Source organism: Manduca sexta, chromosome 9 (assembly GCF_014839805.1).
Source record: "Manduca sexta isolate Smith_Timp_Sample1 chromosome 9, JHU_Msex_v1.0, whole genome shotgun sequence".
Taxonomy (NCBI): domain Eukaryota; kingdom Metazoa; phylum Arthropoda; class Insecta; order Lepidoptera; family Sphingidae; genus Manduca; species Manduca sexta.
In genome coordinates, this window is record NC_051123.1 from 7,598,886 (window position 1) to 7,626,343 (window position 27,458).

The 27,458-nt window shown below is 35.5% G+C and overlaps 2 protein-coding genes across 2 annotated transcripts in view; one reads left to right on the top strand and one right to left on the bottom strand.

Annotated features, from left to right (window-relative positions):
* LOC115453721 (flotillin-2) overlaps window positions 1-27,458 on the bottom strand; it is a 357,821-nt gene that overhangs the window by 213,074 nt on the left and 117,289 nt on the right. The window lies entirely within an intron of this gene.
* Window positions 949-27,367, top strand: LOC115450809 (glucose dehydrogenase [FAD, quinone]). Its single transcript, XM_037436781.1, has 5 exons — window positions 949-1,041; window positions 2,088-2,349; window positions 23,987-24,443; window positions 24,678-24,823; window positions 25,127-27,367. Exons 3-5 carry the CDS (start codon window positions 24,191-24,193, stop codon window positions 26,582-26,584), a joined length of 1,857 nt encoding a protein of 618 aa, XP_037292678.1. The 5' UTR covers window positions 949-1,041; window positions 2,088-2,349; window positions 23,987-24,190; the 3' UTR covers window positions 26,585-27,367.

The following is a 27,458-nucleotide window of genomic DNA, read 5'->3' on the forward strand; positions in this document are numbered from 1 at the left end:
GAAAACTTTAGCCTGAAAAACTTTATAACGCGGGCGGAGCCGCGAGCAAAAGCTAGTTAATTAATAAGTGCAAAAAAAAACATTACAAATATAACTTTAGCATTCATGTCAAAATTCGTTCCTTTCGCAACGTACGAGAAACTTCGAATGTCCTTCAAAGTGTTATATAAAAAGGACTAAAGCGGGAACGTGCGATGCGATGTATATTACGATAGTATTGCGCGACGATAGATATTCGTCATCCGATAGAGATTTGGTAACACTATATACGTGGGGTCAGTCACGTTATCCTTTACTATGAGAAAACATTTAGCACTGATTAAGCCCTGATGAAATGTATTACTGTCTAGAGGGAGACAAAATGATTGTACGGATGTATTCTTTGTCTATTCTATGAGACCCTAGATATTCTGTAATCTCTTCGTCTCTGGGCCACACGACCACTTCTTTTCCCTTATCCTTTCTATTTGCATTCACTTGACATCGGGATAATGGCACTGAATCTATTCCGGACGTCTACGTGTTAACTTCCTGGTTGTAAATTCATATTTCAAAAACTTTTTTTTATTTTATTAAACACGAAACTGGTTTCTAAAAAAAATATTTTAAAGATTTTTCTCCGTTATATTTATAATTTTTAAACAGAAAGTATTTTAACTCAAACATCCTTTCAGCATGAAAATGCGACCGTAAACCCATTTCGGAAACTTCATAACATCAAGAAAACACTTTTCCGGTGTCACGTAAGCTTCCCTGCCGCGTGCGAGGTGACATAACCGATTGCAATGTTCTCGAAGCACACACTCCGCGCACGGTGACGAGACGAAAACAAACCATATCGAATCGGACAGCGCGAGGCGGCGACCCACAACTCTACATAAGGCACCTCGTAACATACATTACGAATTTTCTGTAATCCCTGGTGATTGCGCGTGGGGCGGTCGGTGCGCCGGCGCACGCGCCACCGACAGTTCACCACGCGGAGTCGCGCCGCGCACCAGTCGCGGACCTTATCGCCTGACGGTACCAACTGAAAACTACGTCAGTACTACACTTCTGCATATTTTTTTTTAATTGACGTTTATTTTTTGCATGCCAGTTATCGTGTTTGTTTTTTTTTTCAATTATGCCTTACTAAGTAATGTGTTGTAACGACTTACCTAACCCAACGTAACTGATAGTAGATTATCCAGTTGTAGATGTTATATAACTAAACTATTTCTTTAACATCCCAGACTTTTTAGGAACAGGTTTGTGTTGAGTTAGGTCACGTTATCATTTTGATGTAATAAATGCGTGTTTTTGTTGAATAATGAATTTCACAGCCTCAGTGATTTATTGAACATAGTATTTCCTTGTTCATATTCGCAAACATTAACAAGTTTTGATCATAAAAATTATCGCTTATAAAATTGCATAAAATATTAAAAAAAAACTATAATGACTTTAATGGTAAAGTACGCTGTAAAAAACACGACTAGCAATTAAAACTTACGCGAGAAGAATTAAAATTTATAATTTGCTCATAAAATACAACAGCTGACCTATTACGTGAAAGGCATAACACGTAAAGACCTAAATGAAGATTACCTCAACTCGTCTTCATTTGAATGACGCTGAGTCATTGTTCGCAGTTGCATTTTGTTACATAATTTTTTGTACGCAGCCGATATTTACTGACGTAAGCTCGTACGGCGAGCAGTGTTGACATTTAATACCATTGACAATAACTTCCTATACTTGATGCACATTTAATAGTTCCGATCGTATAACAAGTCATGGTCGTTTGCATCGATCTTCTTAAAGTTCCTCTTTCGTATCTCGTTTAAAACAAATTAATTTGTCAGAATTGTATTAGCTTCGATAAAGCTTATTGAATCCTAAATTAAATTATAAGCATTCATTCAAAAATTATTATTGTTGATGTATTTTTTAAGCTTTCTTATTTTCTGAGTGTAATAATCAAACTATAATCCAATTTTGTGATGAAAGTTGACCTTCTGGAGTTACCCAATTAATTAATTAATTTCTTGCTATACCTACTTGTACCTAACAATAGCGTTATCTAGTTTTTCCTCTGTATGCAGATGCTGTAATATCTCTAGACCAGAGATCATTGACGCGGACGCCGTGAGAGACAGCCTTCACAATCGTCATGTCAAGTTAATTAGTGTCGTACAACTATCTCAGTTTTTTCGAGTGCAGCCAGTGCGCCATAATGTATTGACGCATTAGTGTGTATTTTATCGTGAGCTTATCGAATTCTTGAAGTTTGAGTGTTTGTGCTTTTTGACTTAAGTTTTGTTGTTAATTTTAAACGTGTGTGAAAGGAAATCATTAGCAATGAATGTAAGTATATTTCAATTGTATATTTGATTTATTATGCTTAAATCTCAAGTGAAGTAATACATGTGCTGTATAATAGACTTAGCATTCTCACAGTCACTTACGCTAAGTGTGTTACGTATAGGAAATGGAGAGTATTTGCCAGTAATAGCTTCACTACCAATAATCTACTTCATTTAAAAGCGATTTTTTTTTTTTATATCATATACCTATATTGTGAACCATAATATTCACATTTCATTATACAAAAAAAAATTAAGTATTCAATAATGAACTTTAGCTAAACTTGCGCGTTGATGTCTTTTGGTAGTGTAACATGACACTTCAACTACCGCGCAATTTACGCGTTTTTGACAAAACACTTCAAAATAATATTGTCATTATATACGTTTTAGATTCACTATCGTTTCACCAAGAATAAACATATTTGTTTTTAAAAGTATTATGAAATAATAATAACATAATAATAAAGATATTATTCAGAGTATGTACTACGTAAAATTTAAATAAATAAAAAAAAAAAAGTCCTTAAATGATTTCATAAAAGTGCGTGGAAATCAGTGAAATGTAACTATTACAAATAATAACCCAAATTACGAAAATGAATATAACCTTCATATGACGGAAACAATTACAGTTAAGCGCACCTGCACTTTGGAAAATTGAATGAAATTAGGTTAATTTAATTCGTTATTCGTGTCGCGCTAATAAATATTACATACCGACAGTGTGACAACACAAAACAAAGCCAAGGCCAACAACACAGTATTCGATATCAACAACAGAGTGTTATGTAATAAAAAGACTAAGTCAATTAACATTAATTAACAGAGAAACTTGTTATGTAGTGACAAATTGGGGAACTGGGTAAAGAGCTTTGTGTTTTATATATTTATATTTCTATGTTAAGATTATATGCAATATAATATTTTATGGCGGCGATTAATCATGGCTTTTGCTTTTGTGGATGGTAGGATATATTTTATATCCCTGCGGATAGCAACCACCGTACGCAAGTTGTTAAAACCCGCAATAGTGGCCCACATAAGTGTATCGCGTTCCGGGATCACTCTGTGTATAGCCAGCATAATTGTGTCGACTGCCAAGGGGTAATCATCTCTCGTCTGTCGACATTCTATTAGACCCCACTCCACTTACCATCAGGTGCAGTGGGACCACTTTACGGTTCTCGTATGATAATAATTGATAAACGATTTCATCTTTTTATGTAACTTGTTACCTTTAGCATTTGTTTCAAAGGTGATTTAGCAAAGCAGCATTTACCTGTTAACAAAATAAGATATACAATACAAAAAATATACAGTAAACAAAATTAACCTTACTTGTACTATTGATATCAATACTTCGGTTTATTTAGGTACTCGTAAATAAGACCAGTTATTATAGATCTGAAATATTTACTCAATTCATGGCAATATAAGTACAAAAGTTTGCTATTTTATTTACATTTATTATTTCAAAACAAATAGACGCCTTTAAAATATAGGGCGATGGCAACCGGCCGAATATAACCTGCCATATTAAGTAAGTTGTCATAAACCATTGTCGATCGTAATCAAACAAGCGACCGTGAACACAGGTCAAGACTCAACGAATTGGATGGTATAAGTAACGTGTTTATATCGCGTAATACAAAACTTTAGCGCCATGTATAAACAGAAAAATACTATTAGTAACTCAGGTACAAAACCTTAGCGCCATTTATAAACAAAACAATAATATTAGTAGCTCAGGTCGCATTTTATTGAAACTGTGTCTTCACAAAATGACTAACACTAAGTTCCTTCACTGACGAAAGAAAAAAAATCCGAAAAGAAACCCGACACAAGTTATAGGTTCTAATAATATGCATAAATGTTCTGCAAATTATTCTAATGGTAATTACATTTTACATTAATTACGAGAGGGAAGCCGGCAGGAATTGGATTATATGAACCCTTCGCTTTTGGGTTCTTTAGTTCTAAAATAGCGGTCTATAAAATAGTAACAAATTGTTTAATAAAGAGACATAGTACATTATAGTATTCAATTAACGAGTCGAATAAGGTCTTTGCCTAACTTTCAGATATTTAAAGGCTAGTATAAAGTAGGAAACTACCTGAAATAAATTATTCGTATTCATAACAAGCTTTTATCTAAAATTAAATTAAATACACATGTGTCGAAAAACACATCTAACATTTTTATTTTACATCATTACAATCAAAACTTTCACTTTTTCAAGGATTATAAAAGTTTTTGTCTATCGTGCAGCATAACATTTTGACTAACAGTTTGTTCCGGCATGTCATAATGTGAGATTATAGCACGGGTGAGGGGTCTTAAAGATTGCGGTCGTAAATGTCAAAGTAATAATAAAATGGAAATCTCATAGTGACATGAACGGAGTATACTCATTCGCTGTCTCTATTTTGCTAGGCAGAGCTGCTATCTTTATCACTGTAGCGGATGCAAATACCACCCGAACGAGAAAGGTAATAATAAATTTCCTGTGATACATTTTATCAGTAAAGAATCACATTTACTGCGCATACTGCAAAATTAGCCCCAAAAAATACTGCTTAAATAATACATTTTCGCTAATTCTCTCAACGTTACCTAACATCATCACTCAGATTTTTCTATCTATACACATTTAAACATAAATAAAAGTCTAAACCAGTCGTTAATTTAGACATGTTCTAAAATAACATAATAAGCGGCGCTTGGGCTTGACTAATCGGTATTATGTAAACACTCGTCGCTATTACGTCACAACCGTAAAAAAATTGAATTTATCTATATAATTGGTAGTAATAAATTATTGCAAACTCGACATAATAATAATAAGTAATTACATGCTTACACGCATCTCTTATTGGTTCTATCGGGACACACCTATCGTGTGTGATGCATTCACAAATTTAGGTCATTTATCGTAAATTCAAATGTTTAATTTGTTAGAGCTGCTATTATGTGAATATGTTTCTATAGTAATTATGTTTTGTTATTTAATTTAAGGTTATAGCTTAAGGTCCATTTAATGATTTCTTATGTTTACGCGAATGTTAGACATTGAAATAAAAACTAAAAACTATTTAAACGGATTTTATCGCGGTTTTTTATATTATTATTTTCTCCCGACGTTTCGAAGACTTTGCAGCCTTCATGGTCACGGGGGGGACTGAGGTGTTGTTCATCCGTAAAGTCAAAGTTACAATATCTACCTACATTTTTCAAATATACAACTTTTTAAAATTTTTATCTGTTGACGGTCCGATCTACGCAGAATGAGCTCACAGTGTCTTGAGGTCTGGCAGCCGGTCTTTTGGGATCCGATTTAATTAAATGTAGAACAGGATCCCAGGCTTGTGCAAGCTTCCAACCATCTTTCCTATTGAAATTTGGGTGTTTTTTAATTTCAATAGCCTCGCGAATCATCCTAGGCAGGAATCGGTGTTCTTTGGCAAGGATTTGTGGCTTGTCTAATCGCAAATAATGATTGGAGCCTCCTTCGGAATGTTCAGCGACTGCAGACTTCGTAGAGCGTCGGTGTTTCACGTCAGCTATATGTTCTTTTACGCGGGTCCCTATATTTCTTTTTGTTTGTCCTATATAAGAGAGGCCACAGTTGCAGTCTATCTTGTATACACCCGGTTCTTGCAGAGGTATATGGCACTTGACAGGTGGTAAAAATTGACTAATCTTCTTAGGCGGCTTGAAATAGGTTTTTATTGAAGCACGCTTCAGGATGTAGCCAATCTTGTCGGTGACTCCTCTCACATATGGTAGTACAACCGGAACACGTTCAACTGTGGCTGGTTTCACTCGGTCTCTGTGACGGCGGCGTGGAATTTGGAGCTTGTTGTCTCGCAGTACTTGCTTGACATGTTGTAGCTCAGCGGCCAGGTGTTTCTCGTCACAGATTCCTCGTGCTCTCTGAAACAATGATTTGCCCACGGTAGCTAACTGTTTTGGATGGTGGTGAGATTCACCGTTCAGATATTTATCAGTATGGGTCTGTTTCCGATACACAGTATGACTTAAGGTCTGATCAGGATTACGAATGACTAAAACATCCAAGAAAGCAAGAGATTTGTTGTGTTCTAACTCCATAGTGAATTGGATTTTTATTATTGATGGAGTTAAGGTGATTTAAAAAATGCAGATACTTTGTCCGATGGTAAAATTGTGAAAGTATCATCTACGTACCGTTTGTAAAACCTTGGAGAGATCGGTGATGTTGTCAGGGCTGTCTCCTCGAAGTCCTCCATGAATATATCGGCGACTACCGGAGATACAGGGGAGCCCATCGCTACAAGGATGCATGCATGGATATTTCGGCCTTTAAAATTTAATACGACGAAATTTTAAAGGCCGAAATATCCATGCATATTAATTATTTTTACGTTTTTCTTTCAACTGCGAGAACTAATCACTAACTAGACGTGAATTTAAATTCTTTACTTGTCAATACTTGTTTAGTTACCCAGATTAAAGGTGAAACAATAATGTATGAAAAATGGACCTTAAGCTATAACCTTAAAGCTACACACACGCGATTGTTTAACATAAAGTAAGTACATTTACTTGCACTCTTATTAAAAACAAACTCAAAACCTCAATAAGAAGAAGACATTTTCTGGCGAAAAAATGCGTTGCATGTTAGATTTTTATAAAGATACGAAAACAATGCGAAAAACACAATTTATTCGTGTTAGCGTTAGCGTTTAGGCAATTATTAATGGCGTTAATAGAAAAGACTCGCTTAAAGTATATTGTAGCGAGAAACTCGCTCCGTCTAGTTTTTTATCGGAAATATAATAAAAGAAATGAATGGAAAGTCATTGTAGGGGATCAACGTAAAGGTATCAAAACAGATATATAAATTTTACTTATTAACTTGTAAAAATTGAATACTAAAATGACTGTACTTACTCTGGATAACCACAGAGATACGGTAAATCAAACCATCCAAACGAGACTTAATAATTAACAATGCAGACATTTTCAATCTTTACATATTATGAAACAAAGTCCCCCGTCGCTAAACTAAAAACTTCTGAACTGATTTTGACGAAATTTGGTATGGAGATAGTTTTGGTCTTTAGAAAGGACGGAAAAACTTATTTACACGGGCAAAGCTAATAATTTACAAAATAGTACGCCGGAGACGCGAATGTTGTTATTCTAAAAAATTACAAGCACATTTAAAATTAAATCATCATAAATAAAAAATATTTTTAAGAAAGCAAGAAATATAAAATAATCCAAGAAACAACACAAAAGTCTTTAATTTTGTTATGTCCTACGATTTTAGACTTTTAAGCGATATTCATTAGCTTCCTTTTTTTAATCCACAGCTCTTAACAAAACCACAAATTATGTTCAAGATACAAAATTAGTCTACCAACATGCGTGTGCGCATAATTATATATGACAAACGTTATAAACACGTAATAGTTCAGCGAGGAAGGAAGGCTTGTGTTTACGCAACTAAAGTGGAAACTGCACCGTGACTGTGTCACTATTATGCGTGTTAGTTAACACTTATGTTCTGTGGTTATTACTGCGACTATCTTATGCTTTTTATAGTACAGAATATTAAAACAACTTACACATACATTTGAATATAACGTAACGTTATGAGCGAAGTAATCAATAACCGTTTTTAGACTTAAATATTATCACCAAAAGACGAGTGGAACGGTTATGTTGGACTAAGCGGTTAAGCTAACACTTACGCAGTTGTATTAAGCGTGTGTATGATGTATTTTTGCAGATTTTGTAATTTGCACAACTGTGTAACATCATACACGCGTTCAATAAAACTGCGCAAACGAACTGCACAGATAAATCGTTGCCATGTGTAGCTGCTATTAGACTCTATTCGCGCCAAAGACGGCCACCGCGGGTATCGGTCGGTATGCCTATGTAAAGTGTACATAGTGTTAGGAACTTGGCGCAATGCCCGCTTTGATGATGTATACCCCAAAGCGCCAACATTGTGCCGTAAGACCGCCGAAACCAACTTAACAGTTCTACTCAAACCTCCAAGTGGCGGTGGCGATAACGCGCTTATTCCCAACGAAAAAAAAAAACAAGGCAATCGCGCTTACGTAATACAAGAACGCTAGCTACTACGAACAAATTAATTTCTGTATTCTAACTACGTTTCGTATTAATATTAAATCCTGTCGACCTCTGAGTCAAGACTATTAAGGTCAGTTGCAACTCTTCGATGCATTCGATCGTGTTTACGTAACTTATTGCAAGTCAATATTCTTGTTTTAATTCTGGGTCATCTTATTCAGCCTTGAGGTTTCCGGAACAGTTGAATCCTTTCTTATTCGTATTAAAATAACAAATATTATAGCGTAATATGTCATTCTTCTAAATTGCTTAATGGTTGTTGAATTTATGTATGGAATATGGTAGTGATGGAATCGTGCTATGATTTTACAGAGTATTTCACTAATTCTCTAGATGTTTTATTTAAAACGGAAACTAGTTTTGTTAATCATTTATTTGTTATTCATTATATTCCTAACTATAATACTTAGCAACTATAAATAGTGTTATCACCACACCTTCTCGAAATACCACACAAATTTACCCTCTACACTAAAAACAACTATATTTCAACAGTTTATCTGTATAAGAAAGATATATAATATAATAATTTATAAATTTATCGATGCTACAGTTATATGCTTATAAAGCGGAAAAATTACTGAACCCATAATTTGACTCTCTAGACGAATCTGTGAATTGTTTTTATAGACAAGTTTACATAAAACACCATAAAATTGTTAATAGCTTTTTATAAAAGCAAGCGAAACTTCTAAACTTTTTGTTGTCATTGAGTATCAAATGTATTACAAACACTTTGTATATTCTTGTATTTGTATTTTTTATAATCAGTCAATGACACAGTGACAACAAATACAAAGTAATGTAGTGGCGTTAAAATCTTATTTATTTTTCGTGCGAAGAAATCACATTTATTTTAAAACTAGTTTTTTCCTGCGGCTCCGTCCGTGTGATTTTTTTTCCGGGATATTTTCCCAGGATAAATATCAGCCTATACCGCTCACATCTAAATTGATTTAGTAGTTCCTGTCATTTCATGTCATTTCCTGTCATAGAAGCGGCGATTGCCTAGTTGGGTGTGGAACGGACTGCCAAGACGGATGTCCGCAGGTTCAAATCCCAAGGGCACACACCTCTGACTTTTCCAAAAAATCATGTGTGTATTCTTTGTGAATTTATCGTTCGCTTTAACGGTGAAAGAAAACATCGTGAGGAAACCTGCACATCTGAGAAGTTCTCTATAGGAATTTCGAAGGTGTGTGAAGTCTATCAATCCACACTAGGCCAGCGTGGTGTACTAAGGCCTAATCCCTCTCAGTAGTAGAGGAGGCCCGTGCCCAGCAGTGGGCAAGTATATAATACAGGTTTGATATTATTATTATTTAGTTCCTGCCATGAGAGCATTTAAATATACAAAAAAAAAACTCTTCAACTTTATATAATGGCATAGACAATATTAATATCATTAAAGAAGCATGGCCAATAAGGATTTGGGAGATAAACTTCATCTGCCTTTGACAAAATTATCGACCAAAAAATCGTTAACTCTAAAATAAAATCGAGTAGACATTGCTCAACAATGAGACAACCACTGCAATTAAGTAAAAAAAAATGTGAACATCACATTAAGAATTCTAAATTAAATGACATACATTTTACATTGAAATAACATGTCTTAACCCAACCGCAAATACATGTGAGTAGGCAATGTTTGCGTTACGAGTAATATAATTGAACGTTACATAACATAATGGTCGATTCATGGTAAACTACAAAACGAGACGCGGAAGGAAATGTTACAATGCGAAATAAAAGTCATTAAGATCGAGCAAACGCGCTGTACGGTGTACTAACTTTGTGCTATATACTTTTGTGCATACTTATCTATACATTAGCTTTTGCTCGTGACTCCGCACGCTTAAAAAAGTTTCCTGGGATAAAAGTCCCGCTTTATATTCCCGGGATAAAATGGAGGCCATATTTAAAGTTAACTCTCTAGCAAATCTCTAAGGTTGCTCTTTCAAAAATCAGATATAAAAAATTGAACAATGCAAAATATCAAGATAATTCCAGTTTTTATTTCGCTTTTTAACTTGCACAAATTTCATGTTGCTTTTTAGCGAGCAAATAACCAAATTCTTGCAAATATTCTTAAATTTAGTTTAAATTTTGCGAAAAGCGAGACGTTTGTGAATCATGGTCACCAAAAAAGGAACACGGCGCTTATTTCATCACCTAATAAGATCTCAATAGCCATATATATAACATTTAGGCAACAAGCGCGCCTAATCTCCTTGACCTCACGCTGAAATGAACGGATAACACATTTTGAAACATCTCTGGTTACAATCTATTTACGCATACCTAAACTAGGTTTTATTTTCGTTTTATATAAGAAATATATGCTAATTTACGTGTAGTTTGCCATCAGTACTTCCAATTATTTTCTAAAGACGGGATAACGTTGTAATTGCCAAATAATACATAACAAACCGTTACTTTTACTGTTAGACGAGTTTATTCGGCAATACAGTACCTATCCCGCAATAGTTGGTCGTCCTAATGATTCTCGTTGCGAAGACACTACGAGTCCAGTATAACAGAGAGATATGACACTAACGATAATTGAGAAAGCTGATCGATATTAATTAGCATTCCCGATTCAATTTCTGCATCAGGATTAAAAACGACCAAAAATATTTAATTAAATTTTATTTTATTTGGGTGGTTCACAGCTATCAATAACCGACAAATAGGCGACGAAGGGAAACACAATAAATAAGCCATTGCGGAAGTTAATATATTTAAACCATCCTCAACATTGAACAGGAACGTAAAGGCTTCATACTTTTTTAATAAGTATGCTTAGATTAATCCTACGCGCTGGTTAAATGCAGGTTGATAGCCATTCCTTGATCTCTAATGACTCATATTCATTTGTCGTTAAATCAGTCATTATTACATGGGGATTGTCCCTGAACACAAGATATCGTCTATAGAAAATGGCTACGGCATATGGACTGCCTAGAATGTTTAAACAAACATCCCATGTACTCTTGTAGTGACTAATAAAAATTATTTCCGCACGCGGTCCCTATGGCATGGGTGAACAGAAAATCTTCCGCAACCTGCATTCGGATTTAACGAAAAATAAAAATAAACCTTAAAATAAGTTCACGAATGATCGTTATTGAACACCCTTATATAACTACAGCCAACCCATATATTTGTAACACATATAACGCATATATTTTTAATACCTGAGACCTAACCCTCACCTCTTTCCACTAATGTATAAAAAAAATCAATAATATGTACGCAAATAAGGTGACCATGAGTTTATCATAAAATCGATGGCAACAGTCCATTTAAATAGCGTCCTCGAAACGTACCCGTGGAAAGTGAATCCAATGGGCGATGACGTAACACGACACGTAACAGTCAGCGTGTCGCTGCGAGAAAATGTAGGAAACGCAGACTTCAGCAATTTGGTGTTAGCGTTCGTGTTTCATGACAAAAAAGTTTGAACACTGGATGCGAGACTTTCCCATTCTCACACCCACCAGTTCAACTACTATAAGCCAGGATCAGTAGTGTAAGAATGACCGCGTTAAAAATCCAAACCTCTAACATTCGTTCGTTCATCAGTCTATATTTGAGAACTGATGCACTTAAACCTCTCATAATGTCGCTGAACTTGAATCATTGTCATTTTTTGTCCATCGCTTTCCGAAGGCCACAAGTTCTAACGCAAAGGCTATGGTTCAAATCTCTTAATTTTATTTGACATTTCCTAACCTTTTACCATCTAAACCAACTTCAAAGTTGTAATTATTATTTAAAAGAGAAAGCGGAAGGTTTATCACGCACATTATCTCTTGCGACCTTTGACGATGATTGTTTTGATCGCTCCAATGTCGCAAAGCAATGATCCCTCGTGCATTTGATTATAATAAAGTAATGTATTAAATTTATATCGATGATCAAATAAGCTAAAGTATATTATTAGACTATGTAGCACGAGATCATGTGAATGACGCGTATAACTTCACAACAAAATAAAAAAAACAATATCAAAAAACATATCGCTAGAAATATATCGAACGCATAGACTCGATTCTTAAATTATTAACTCTTCTCATAAATCGTCATTAATTGCTTTCACAGTATTAGCAATAATCTATATCTATATCTATCTATCTATACTTATAATAAATCTGTAGAGAGGTCAATTCTGTACATGAAATATATTTCCAAAATAACTATCAGGGGGTGATTAGGGATCGATACTGATGCCAAAAATGCAATTAGTAAAATTTTTGTCTGTCTGTCTGTCTGTATAACCGTTATAGAAACAAAAACTACTCGACGGATTTTAACGAAACTTGGTACAATTATTTGTCATACTCCTGTGCTGGTTATAGTATACTTTTCATCACGCTACAATTAATAGGAGCAGAACAGTGAAGGGAAATGTTGGGAAAACGGGAGAAGTTACTCCATTTTTTAAGCTTCCGTCGCGTGTGCAACCTTAATGGTTAAAGCTACACAGAAATCATGTATGACGGAAATTTTCTCCTTAAAATTATGTAAAAAATATCCCACGACAGCATATGTCTATCTTTTATGGTTGACTCACAATAACACGTGTAACTCCCGATAGCTTAGCAGTTCGAAGCTTTCTCATTATATTTGTCTACTCTTACGTTTATAACACTCTCAGGCATCCCTAATTAAAAAAGTTAACATTATTAAATATTCCATAAAAATAATCATAGAAATCGGTATAGAAACACCAAAGTTATACATGAGATACGCTAATAATAAGCCATCATACGTGAATACTGAATCATGCTATAAGGATTATTTCTGTATATATATAAGGTCGCGAACGCACAGGCAGGCGGTTTGCTTGGCACCTAGAGGCTAGCGAATCACCTAGCGAGTAGCTTCGTAAAACGAACATTCTCGAACGTTCGCGACCGGCTCCATTTTTGAAGTCCGAAATCCACGCGGGCGAAGCTGCGGGCGGAAGTTAGTACGAAATATATTCGAAAACTATTTTTTATTATTCGTGTTGTTTTACTTCGCCTGATGAGTGCAGTCTAGTCCAAAAATCTTAAGCGAATTACATATTTTTCGATAGTCATGAACACATTGTTTACAACTTAATATTCCAAAACACATTTTACATTCACTTCGTTTAGTATCAACATTCAAGCTGTTATCATACTGACTACTGCTAAACAATTATCAAACCATTACTATAACAAAAGCCCACGTTCCAACAATAAAGAATCACATTGAGTAAGCACATTCAGACGGCAAACAAAAACGCAATCCGTCCGACCACATTCTAATGAATTTGCGGCAATCGGCCATCAAATTTCAAAACTAGGTAACTGGGCGCTGTTTAGCGTCGTACTGTCGATGGGCATCTTTTGCTCTTTTATCAGTCAAGGTGACAAACACTATTGTGAAGTAAGTAAAATGTAGGTGTTATGACACACTATCTTAATCTCATAATGGTTTTATAATTAATTACTCTTTGTTTAATTTTAGGAGCAGTCAAGTTTATTGTTGATAACACATCTGCTCGTTCAGACTATAACTAATACATCATATTTTGTTTAGTGAGTGCACAGCTATCACAGTATGCGGACTATATGAATGAATCATTTTCTTTAACTTTATAATGTATAAATGTCATATTTAAAACTCATTATATGCAATACATCAAAGCGGAATCTGGTATTTATTTACTTCTTAAATCCATTAGAAAGTAGTTCGGTCGTAACGTTCTTTGTAAACGTTAATTCTTTTTAAAATTTCCTTAAATTGTCTGCAAAGATTATAGTATACAAACGTCATCTTACATGACTAAACAATGTCGCACCGCTTTAATGCCAGAGCTAAGTTTTATGTCATATTATACAATACTTTTTCTGACACCCTTTACACTAAAAGCCAAAACATTAAAGTGCACTTTCGCACGGCATTCAAAACACGCCAATGCTATTCCACTCACATTATTTCCTATTTTTATAGCGTAAAAATGTTTGAACGTCCGCTGATAGTATCAGATATGGATTTGTCAACCACGAACAACAATATTTAAATTAGATTTATAAAGTCTATATTTGTATTCAAAGTGGTTTCATTTTTACCACAGCATCGCTGCTACATGGTCTGGTAATTTTCTTCTTCTATAATGATTTAATTTCTATGATAACTGAGCACAATTACATCTTATGAACTGAGAACTATGTGTGTGGCATCTTCGGAGTTCAACTTTTAGATTATTTGTAACAAAATGAATAATTTAAAAAAATCATAGCCCAATACCGATTGCAATATACTAATTTAAATTCCGAATAATTGATACCCAAAAGGCCACTATCCTAATCCGTAAAAGATTGAATAAAAAATATGTTATCGGTTCAATATTCAAAATAAGAACGCAGACGTCGCGTCGCGTCGCGTCGACCGCGACCGCGAACCCTATCAAGGCAGCCGACATTGCGACAACATGCCGCTCGTTATACAAGACAACGTTTTGTAACGACATGCACTGTTATTGCATGAAAACTAGCTGGTTTGTCTCAAAATTCGTAAGCAATATTACATTAACCTACCTTATAATAAGATTGCCTTTTGCAAAAAATAAAATAAAAGACAATTTAAAAAAATTGCAACGTATTTTTAATAAATTTGTGACCTTGCTCTAACCCGCAGTATTACAGAATCTCAACAAGTCGTTTCGTAACTGTAAATGTGCAATATAAGAGTTACAATTTAAGCACAAATATAAAGTTTGAACAATGATTTGACGGTAAGTGCGAATTCATCGCAATCGTTTCTTTTGTTAGATGTTCACATTAGCACAATAATTTATTTTGAAATACACTAATAAACAAAACCAATATTTCGGTAGACACAAAAAAACAAAGATGAAACTCCGAAACCCTTAGAATTTATTTAGCACACATTCATTTCAATAATATACTTAAGACACAATAAATACATTCAATAACAAGTAAAAAAAAGCTTCATTCTTAAAAAATATATATTATTAATAAGAATAGGAGCATTGCTAAATATATATATTTATTATCAACATTTATTATCTGATTATGTTGGAATCAATGACATACATATTTCAGGCCCTAATTCACTGCCTTCACGTCCGTCACTTCAGGCAATAAGCGATTTCGTGTTTCAAAAACCCGCTATTTTCACGGAGATCTAATCCCTACTTCCACGTGGAAGTAAAAACAATTCACGTACGTAATAAGTATTAACTTGACGGAGGCTCGATCACTTCCATCTCATACTTCCTAAGCAATAAATTACTTTCACTCTTATTCGACTTGTTTATGAACGGTAAATAAATATCGCTAATTAATGTAATCAAGAGCTTGATCTACTCTTACGAGACGTGATCATAATCAAACAATGTTGTTAGGCCTCCATCAAATACTCGAAATATTATCTTTAAAGCTAAGTTTAGACAAGCAATTTCTCTCAACAATATATTCCGCAAGAGCTGCCGGATGAGTTAACTAACGGCATTATTTCAATATTTCTATACATATGCGACTCGTCATAGTACTGCTTCAAAATTTGCAGAAATCAGTTAAACGTGATTTTTTATACGGAAAAATCGCTCGCGGATGTCATCTGATTTCTGTGTAATTTAAACTTCGCTTATGATTAAATCGGTTATGGTAATACAATACGCTTTATATGAACTTTAGAAAGCTATCTGTTCCTATAGATGGGTTCCTGTTATATGGCCCTGTACCAACTCATCTTTGGGGAAATTTTTGGGGAAGACATTTGTTCAACAGTGGACTTTATGTAGCTGATGATGATGATGATGAAATAAAGGCTACGTTTGTCCCGGAAATTGTAAAATTGGAATTGACACCGAAAAAAATTGATAAGGGAGTGAAACCACGACCAAATCCTAGCGTTATATTTAAAATATATAAACTTTAGATTATTTAAAATATGTGAGAATAATTTAAAACATACACAATTACAAAACGCCTATTTGTAAGCGAACACGTTTACTGTAAAACAATGAAAGTATTCATAGTTATTGTGAACCGTAAACACCGCTTTATAGAACAATGACAATTACGTAAAAAGTAAAAGATCCGCCGCACGGCGAATGTCTCGCCGTAAGTCAAACTAAATAAGGTGGAATACACACTAAACGAAACTTTAAATAATTTTCTAAAGCTACTAAGAGCTTAATAAGAACTGCATGCTGATCATAGAAAGAAGTAAAATATGTTTATCTATAGGATGTAGGGGGTAATTTAGAGGACTTAATTTTTCTGTATTTTTTTCGCAATTCAATTAGGACATAGTTTAAGAGGTTACTTTTATCATATATTTAGGCAGGCGATCGAAAGATCATTATTTTTATTTTTACTCCACTCGTATTATTTCATATTTTATTATCTTCTTGCTTTTGGTCGCGGCTGTGTCAGCGTGAAAGATTTTTCGCAATAAAATTTGCCTATAGCACACATGAGTAATGTAGCTTTCTAAAAGTGAAAAACTTTCAAAATCGGTTTAGTATTTCCTGAGATGAGCGCGTTTAAACAAACAAATTCTTCATCTTTATATATTAGTATAGATTATAATCCCTATCCATAATTCATATAAATGACTATTTCACGAGGAAGTCGACAGATAAATTTACTATTACCTAACTCACATAGCTAAATATTAATATGCTCAGTGCGTAAGAAAACAAAACGTATGCCTCGGCGAATTATGAATGTATTTAGTAACTGTATGTAATCGTGACGAATACAAATGTGTTAGAATTCACGAATAATATGCGCCGAATTAATGCCGCGCTCTTGTATGCACAATCCAGTTCCGAGATGTTACTTTCTTTATGAATTCGGTTATCTAACTTGCAAATATGTTGGATGTAGCCTGGTTTTGAATTGTGTTATTTGTAATAATCATTTTATTTTGGTTTCGTGAAATCTTCATATATTTAATGTGAATTAAAAAAATATTAAATTAAATAAATTGAATTCAGGGGCAAAGTCTAATCTTTCTTATTAGTATCAAAGGCCGAGGGCTACTATTAGGATACCGGCGATACTACTCCACGTCTTTCTTTTACATTCTGAAATAACTAATATGTTTTTTTTTTTAATTGTTGTCTGTATTGAAATCGAGTTTAACGTCTGTTTTTATCGATTCTTGATATTTTAAATAGATTTAAATATTAAGCGTTTGTTTCATTACATTTTACGGTTGATTACTGTTCTCCATCACATGATATTATAGTCGGGCTTACTCAAAAGAAATCGGGGAAGTTTTTTTTTTTTTGTGGTAAATATTTTGCCTTACGCCTTTCTTTGATAGCAACGTAATGTACAAACAATACTTCCGCGCCAGTTACGTCATTATGAAAGGGAAACGAACCTACGCCGGTCTCGATCCAATCTCCTGTAATGGTAATGTTTACTGACTAATCATACACCCCTCTATGACATCGGAGTGCATGTTAAAACAACTCTCTTAAGAAGCGAAATTATATCGAGTAAAAGGCACATACGAAGCTATAAAATCGACTGAATAATGTATCTATTATTTTTGGACCGTTATTATTTCATTGCGTCACTTTGCCTGATAAAATATTGCTGGTCGTTATGACTCCTTTCATTATTAGATTAGGCCTATTCCCAAGAGTACTTCGGCGTATTACTACTTATATTAAAGTCGAAGGCCATACATCTGTATGGCAAAACATATATTTATTTTTATATGGACACTACTGTGACCCTAAAGTAGCTAATAGTAAGCGGAATGGGGTCCATACAGAATGTAAACTGACGAGAGGTGATAGCCCTGTTTGAACTGTATACGCACAGGCGATCCCCGAATGCAACACACTTACGTGGGGCATTATGACGGGTTAACACTTTGTGTACGGTGGTCGGCATCCAGGCGGATACGAAATATGTTCTACTACCAACATGCATACCCACCAATATACGCATCCCGGATAACAAACCCGAGACCTAAGCAAGCGGACAGCTATATAAATTTGTTACAAAACATTCAGTTGCTTCCTGCACATTTTTGTCAGCTAAAGCAGAATATCACTTCATCCAACCGAGCGATCGCAACCAAAACCTCAGCAATCGTACATTTTTGTCAGTCAACCCTTTCGCAGGCAGTGCTAAATACACGGTTCATAAGGTTCTAAATTTTCTTAGCGTTGTTACAGACTACTAATAAAACATTTGCAATCAAGTCCCCCACCCCCCATCTAACTACCCCTTTTATACCAAAAATGATGGCGTTAGCTACATTTAATAACACAAAACCAATCTACACAAGAAATTCGGTGCGAAATTTCCAAAGTGATTCAGCAAATATTTTGCCGATTCTCGCGAAAGGGTGCAGACAAGAATGCGCACCAAAGGTCAACTATTAACATGTTTGTCTTATCAAGTGGTGAAGCGAGCACGTCCCACGTATTGCGCAAGAGTGAAAGTAATTTCGGCACGGCCTTCACCCATTGCGCCGGTTACCTCATTAATGTTTCGTCGTACGCGTTTAGAATACATAATGAGTTATTTATCAATACTGTGATAAGTTGTGTAAAAGGTTGTAGAGCTTGTTTTAAAGTCTTGCTCTGGAAATTTAAACAAATATCTTATCAATTACTAAGTTTTGTTCGCGTGGGAAGCCTTTCCCGCTACAAAATCCATAAAATACTGTAGCTATTCATAGCGTCACCGGTACATGGCCAGCATCCATAAAAAAAAAACATTTTTCCCATTAGGGATATAAGTAACCTATACATTAATGCAGGACATGGACTACCCGTGTGTCAAATTTCATCCAAATCCGTTTAGCCGTCTTTGCGTTTATCTCTAACAAACATCCAAATATTGTAACGAACTTTCGCATTTATACAAAATAAAAAGTAAGATCTCTACTGTATTTCGTGTGATTTCGTGTTTTATTTTGTAATTGTATGATAAATGTAATTATTTAGATCATATTATTTACAAACACAGTTGTCTTAGATTGACTTGGCAGAAAGTTATCACGTTAAAAGAAGATAATTACGTGAGAAACAGGTATATATTTGTTTCCGTCCTGTGGACTGGGAGCGTTTGGAGAATTCCACCACGGTATCCCCTGCATGTCGTAAGAGGCGACTAATAGGGGCCACGAAGGGGGTCGTCGGCGGACAGCAGGGGGCTGTGGGCCTAGTGTATTTCTGTGCATCTTTGCACATTTGTCGGTTAACCCCCGGGTTGGACGGCAGTGTGTGTAGTTGGCCTCACGCTGCCGTAGACGCCGAGGGCGTCCATCGGAGCGCGGGGGCTTCTGAGCCCCCCCCCCCCCCCCCAATAGGAGACGGACCGCAAGGCGGCACCGCGCAGGGGCGGCTGCGGTCGCAGACTAGACACTTCAACGTCAGAGGATGCCCGCGGCCGTCCCTAATGCGCCGAAGAGGGCCACCGTGGAGTTTTAGCTGGTAGGCCGTGCATAGGTTAAGTTGTATATAGGGTTAGGGACTCGGCCCGGCGGTCGCCCGAAGGTCACCATCAAATCCGGGCGGCTCAACGTCGGGCCGTAAGGCACGGTTACCCCAGCATAACCGCTCAGTCGCCCCCCACGAAGGCTGGGCGGTAGTAATAAGGGACTTTCTCCGCGAAACAAAAAAAAAGGTATATATTTGTTTACATTTCTAAGGACAAAAAGTGAATCAACTTTCAATGATTTTATTGTATGTTTTTTATTGTCCTATCGTGTTAACTAAGCTTAGAGGAAGTGTCCCTAATCGTTGATGTCTCATCCTCTCTCAATGACCATCCTGAACCGTAGTTTGTAACCCGTTAATGGGTGACCCTCAGCATGGTCGCTTAATTTTAAATCGCTGCGAGCGCTCAAAGCGCTCACGCAAAGGTCCGGTGTGTTTTTTTAAAGCGGACCATTGTCAGGCTAACAAACGTAAGTTACGATAGTAAAAAAATAAAAAGGAAGAAGTGTAATGAAGGAGAGAAATATTTTCTTTCACTTATGTACTGAAATTCGCAAAATATACCCCGGGTATGGTTATGAAGTAAAAGCGGAACCACAAATAAAGACTATCTATTATGAATTTTGAACTAGTTTCATCTATACCTCTACAAGTTCATTAGGAATTTATAGGTAAATAAAAAAAAAATCTTCACAAATGTGTCTATGACTGAGTTCACTTTGATTCATTAAACAACCCGCAAGCTGTACATTACAACCAACATAGTAAAATTCCGTAAGCAAACATTCCTACTTTCTCGAACTCAGCGATGTCAACACTGTCGGTGACATGACAGCACTATCGAAAGTTCGAGAAACGGCCTTCACCTAATGCCACCGATTACAGCTCGTTTGGCCACAAATTACATAACATTTGTTTGTTTGTATCGTTATCACATATAAATTAATATTGCGGCGTATCTGTTTCATACTAAATGTTTTGGGAATAACAAAACAATAAAAAAATACTTACTAATATCGATAAATCAAAAATAAATTTACCTTTAGCAGAGAACAAATCATAAACAACGATATTTTGTTTATATTTAATAAAGCAATTTAGCAATTGACAGACTTTTTGTTCCTTCATTCTATCTGAGCATATTAAATGCATACAATTAATAAATGTTAAGAATATCTTTCCTTCAATAATATTGTGTTAAAAAAATAATCAACAGACCATAACATATTTTGATAGCTTTACTAGGGCTGCCATCCGTCCGAAATTCCCCGGATTTGTGCTAGTTTGAAGGGCGTCCGGAGACCGTCCGGCAGGGGTTTTTAAAAAATGTCCAGGTATAACTCGAACACTTTTGTTGTCAGGGGAAATCCAATATTTTTATAGATAAGCGATAAATTGAAATAAATCTTAGTTAAATTCATTCATAGTAACCCGCATTTATAAATGATTAAAAAAAAATAAAGAGATCTTTATATTATTTTTGAAAAAAAAAAAATTTCAGAGGTATCCGGGGAAAACCCATAATTCGCCCAAATGTCCGGCATTCTTGTCGTTTTTATCCGTCGTCGGTAATGTAGGTAATGGGTGATGGCAGCCCTAGCTTTACCAATATTCGACTCCTATAAAAGTGATAGGGCATTACCCTCATACAAACAGCACCATGCGGCGAAACATTTAACCATGGTAATTGAAAGATCATGGCGTGGTTACGCACGGAAAAAGAAATTGGCCAAAATATTTAACGCTCTGATTCATTCGCCACGCTGGTCGTAACGCCGCGCCGCGCCGCGACGAGAGCTTTGTTCTTACTCAGAGGTGGTGCGGACATTTTATTACATTTATAATTATTATTACCTGCAAAATAGTAAATAAATAGTCGAAACTACCATATTCAAGTAGAAAAAACTAAGTTTAATTTGCTTGACAGTAATCAGCGAGCACATATTTTGTTTAAGTTTTAAATTCCATGGTTGATTTTGTCATATGTATAAATCGGAATATTATGTATTTATATTTACCCATTTACTAAAATCAGAGTATAATTAACAAACACGCCAATAGCGTTCTTCATAACCCATATGCATTCAATGTTTACGTCTATATTAAAAAAATATGAGTCTCTAACATTGCAACATTCGGATCCGTTTTGTAGCTAGCTCGAAGCAGATTTCCAATTTTAAAATATATTTTTGTTGTGCACAAAAAGCACAATTTTATAAATCATGAAATACGTAATATTGCCATCCGGTGTTCTAAATTCAAAACTTATTCAACTAACTAGTTATCATCAATGAAACACGAGTTTTAAATTATAATCCATCTATACAATTATATAAAGCTGAGAGTTTGTTTGTTAGTTTGCTTGAACGCGCTAATTTCAGGAACTACCGGTTCGAACTGAAAAAATCTTGTTGTGTTGGATAGCCCTTTGTTTGTGGAGAGCTATAGGCTATATATCATCACGCTATACCTAATAGGAGCGGAGCAGTAATGGCTTATCTCAGGAACTACCGATTCGAACTGAAAAAATATTTTTGTTTTGGATAGCCCTTTGTTCCTGGAGTGCTAAGGGCTATATATCATCACACTATGACTAATTGGAGCGGAGCAGTAATGAAACATGTTGCAAAAACGGGGAAAATTTATTATTCTATATTATTCCGTTGCGTGCACTGCGTAAACGGTTAAAGTTATGCAACAATGATATATGATGGGTTTATTCCTCTTAAAAAGTTCTACAAAAATATATTATAAAATAAAGGCCCCCGCTGCATCTGTCTGCCTGAACGTGTTAAAACTCAAAAACTACCCAACGTATTAAGATGAAATCTGGTATGGAGACAGCTTGAGACCCTGGGAAGAACATAGGCTCCCGGGAAAATATATAGGGTGACTTTTGTAACGGAAAGCCTTTAGCCCGAAAAACTTTAAAACGCGGGCGGAGCCGCGGGCAAAGGCTAGTATAATATAATCCTAATACTTTTTACCACCTTATGATTTCGTGGCGATCGTTTTGAGGAAAATTAAGTTTTTTATCTAAGTTGAATAACAAGCCGTGTAATTGAATATTAACTATTATTTAACCTGTGTAAGATGCTTGCTCCGCGCTTAAGAATAATTGCCAATCGATTTTGAAAATCATTCGCCCATTACTTTTAAATTGAAATCGGTTTTGAAATGTTGATTTGGCTTCAACTAATTGAACAACATTTTTGAAAAGTCTAACATTGTAGCCCATATGAGTACCCAAAAGGTATAAAACTACGCATTATCTTCATGGTATCTCGCGGAACCGCAACACTTTCTAACACCATACAAAACATTGTATTTCTCTTACATTTTAAACAATACAAGAGGTGTTTGTTATGAACAATACAACATAATAATTTCGCCAATACAATCGCCGAACACTTTCACGCTGCCACAGGGTGTATACAGTTTGTAGTTCCGATACCGCATCGAATTCGCTAGGAAATCAAATTGTATGTTGTTTCGTTTTATAACAAAAAAGAGACTAAAAATACGATATGTATTTGTTTCAAAACTTGTGTGTAACAGATGAAATAGCAATGATTATATTGAATTTATTAAAATGTGTATAAAATAAGATGCATATAAACATATTATAATTGATATGGATTCAATGTTTCTTACCTGACGATCTTCACTTTTTGTACTTAGTACTTATATAGCTCGTTAATCTTACCTGTAAATAAAACAAAATTATATATATTATTTTGTATCAGTACTTTTATAGAAAAAAACTCCCATTAAAACTTTTGCAGGTTAAACAAAAATAAAATAAGGATGGAGCATATTTGAATTATCTACGTTTGGTTAAAATAAAATCATTTCACATTTTACCTTATATATAAACACTTGCCAGTAAAGCTTACAGAGAAATATTCGATTATATTTTCCTTCAGCAAAAAAATATCATACGAAATGTTAATATAATTAAGGAAGTGTTTTGCGTCTATAATAATATTATTCTATTATCAATTCCAGATTCCTGTAAGGCACTTCATCACTAGGCAACATTGCGATGTGGCGTAACATGCGACGACCACACCAACCCAGCACAAGCCTACCGATGCGAAAAAGCAAACCACCAGATAAACACAAAACCAACTAGTCCTCATCATAAACCAAGAAGTTTTATTATGCTATAATACTGGCACATAACATACCGACATTGTGATAGAAAAAAAAATGGGTGTTCACGTACTTCTAGCGTCAACAGCGCTGAAATCCGTCAGTGTGACTGGACTGTGGTTAATACCGCTGCTGCTTGGAGCGCTGACATACCACAATTACAATTCGTACGACCCCGAAGCGAAGGTGTTGGATAAAGAGCCGAGAAGGGAGTATGACTTCATTGTGGTCGGGGGAGGATCGGCGGGCGCCGTCGTGGCAAATCGACTCACTGAAGTCAAGAATTGGAACGTTCTTTTACTGGAGAGCGGTGAGTTGAAACTATCATTTAAATTATCAACATTTTCGTAACTATTTCTGCCACAAACAAAAAATCGACAACACGAAATCATCCGCAAGTAAAAGAGGTAACATCACACTGGAAACCACTCCGTGATAATAATAATAAGTTGATTATTTAATTAAAGTCTGAAATCGATTAGTTTAATACTTTAAATTTCATTTCAATATAAATTCTATGACATATTTTTAAATTACGTTTCAGGTCCGGACGAGAACGAAATAACAGACGTCCCTTCGTTAGCCGGTTACCTGCAGCTAACGAAGCTAGACTGGCAGTATAAGACCGAGCCCACGGCGTTCGCCTGCCTCGGCTTCAAAAAGCACAGATGCAACTGGCCCAGGGGCAAGGTATAACCTTTTACTAATAAGCTTAATTATTTTATATCTTTACTTCAGTGTGGAATGCGTAAGAAGTCCAGAACTTGTGCGCCTTTCAATATCTAATAGCAAAATTGACAATATGTGAATTATATACCAGTGGTAAAATACGAGCAATGTCACTGGGGTGACATAATGATTCAATTCTAAAGCAAATAAAAACACAAATAGATACATACATTTTACTACAACAATAACAACACTGAATGGTCATTACAAGTTATAATACAGCTGATTTTATAACAAAATTTATTTTCTACTACACTTTTTCAGGTGCTTGGCGGTTCAAGCGTTCTGAACTACATGATCTACGTTCGAGGGAACAAATTTGATTTCGACCAGTGGGAATCCTTCGGAAATCCTGGATGGGGCTATCGAGACGTGCTGAAATATTTCATCAAGTCGGAAGACAACAGAAATCCTTACTTGGCCAGGAGTAAATATCACGGCAAAGGAGGATATTTGACAGTCCAGGAAGCGCCTTGGAGAACGCCATTAGTAGCAGCATTCGTTGAAGCGGGGGTAGAAATAGGATACGAAAATAGGGATATAAATGGTGCCAAACAGACTGGCTTTATGATAGCCCAAGGGACAATCAGACGCGGTACAAGATGCAGCACTGCTAAGGCATTTCTAAGACCAATTAGGACCCGTAAAAATTTCGACGTTTCGTTGAACACGCAAGTTACAAGAGTGCTTATTAATCCAGTCACTATGAAAGCGTATGGTGTAGAATTTATAAGGCACGGTTATAAAAGAGTGGTTTATGCTAGAAAGGAAGTCATATTGTCTGCAGGCGCAATAAACAGTCCACAACTTCTCATGCTTTCGGGCATTGGTCCTAAAGATCATTTAAGGGATGTCGGGATCAGAGTTTTGAAAGATTTACCTGTTGGAGAAAATTTACAGGACCATGTCGGAGTGGGAGGTTTAACCTTCTTAGTAGACAAGCCGGTAGCAATAGTACAGAACCGTTTCCAAGCTTTCCCTGTTAGTATGAACTATGTGGTCAATGAAAGAGGTCCAATGACTACGTTGGGTGGATTAGAAGGCGTGGCTTTTGTTAACACCAAATATGCAAATAGTTCTGGACTTTGGCCAGACATACAGTTCCATATGGCGCCTGCGTCCTTTTCATCCGATAATGGACAAATTGTACGAAAGATTTTGGGTTTAACTGACGAAATATACGACGATGTATACAAACCAATAGCCAATAAAGACGCTTGGACTATTATGCCTTTACTACTGCGACCGAATACCCGTGGATACGTAAGATTAAGAACTTCCAATCCATTCCACTACCCGATCATGAATCCGAGGTACCACGAAAACGCGCTAGATGTCGCCCGTCTCGTCGAAGGCATTAAAATCGCTCTACAAGTGGCGAACGCGTCGCCTTTCAAGCAGTTCGGTTCGAGATTATACACGAAACCGTTGCCAAACTGCAAACAGTATCCATTCATGTCAGATGAATATATAGAGTGTCAAGTCAGGACGATATCGATGACGATCTACCATCAATCGGGCACAGCAAAGATGGGACCTTCTTGGGACAAGGAAGCAGTCGTGGACCCAAGGCTGAGGGTCTACGGAGTTGAAGGTCTGAGAGTGATAGATGCAAGCGTAATGCCAACGATAGTGAGCGGCAACACTAATGCCGCAGTGATCATGATCGGTGAGAAAGGCGCGGATATGATAAAAGAGGACTGGTTGAAACACAAACGGTGACAGTACGCCAAACACTTTAATAATGTTACCAATTGCGATATGCCCATCTATTAGGTATAATCGTTATTATAAACCGTTTCCAAAGATGTACATTGTTATTTTAAACGTATACAAATTTTAGTATAAATGTTATTTCTACTTCTACTCGATGAGATTTGTGGGGTGTGGATAGATATTATTAAGAATTAGTCACCTAGTCTACAACATAATATAAAGCCCAAATTACCTACTGACACCGATATATGTTTTCAAAGAAAACATACACCGTAAAGTTGAGTTACCTGGATTAAATTTGCCTATTTGATCATACAGACGTCAGATTTCATATGTTTATTGAAGAAGATTTTGTTGTATAGTTTATTACCTTGAGTTTAATTATTTTAAAAGAAGTTTGTATGCAATCAAATGTACGGGTGTCATATTATAGGTGCATTAAAATTTACATAAGCTATATAGCTACTAATGTATTGCAAGAAAAAAAATTTTCAAGCGGTAATTAAAAATACATTTTAAAATTGAATCAAGATTATAAATAATATTAACGAAATAATATACGAATCTGTATAATATGTAAATATGTATAGTATTCTCTTATTGTTAAGCGATAGTTGACGTAAATTCCTATTTATTTAAGTGGTAATGCCATAAAAAAATTCTCTATCATTATCTCGAATGCGTAATGAGGCCATTTTGCGGATTCATAATAAAACTAGTTTAATTAAAAATTGTTAATTGTTGGTTGTAATTGTTATGTGAAGAAATATAGTTTTGTTAATTAACATATATAATTGTTTTATTTTTACTTGTACATATTAATATAAGCCCAACGTTACAATTATTTAAAAAACCTTTATTATTAATACATAAGTCAAAC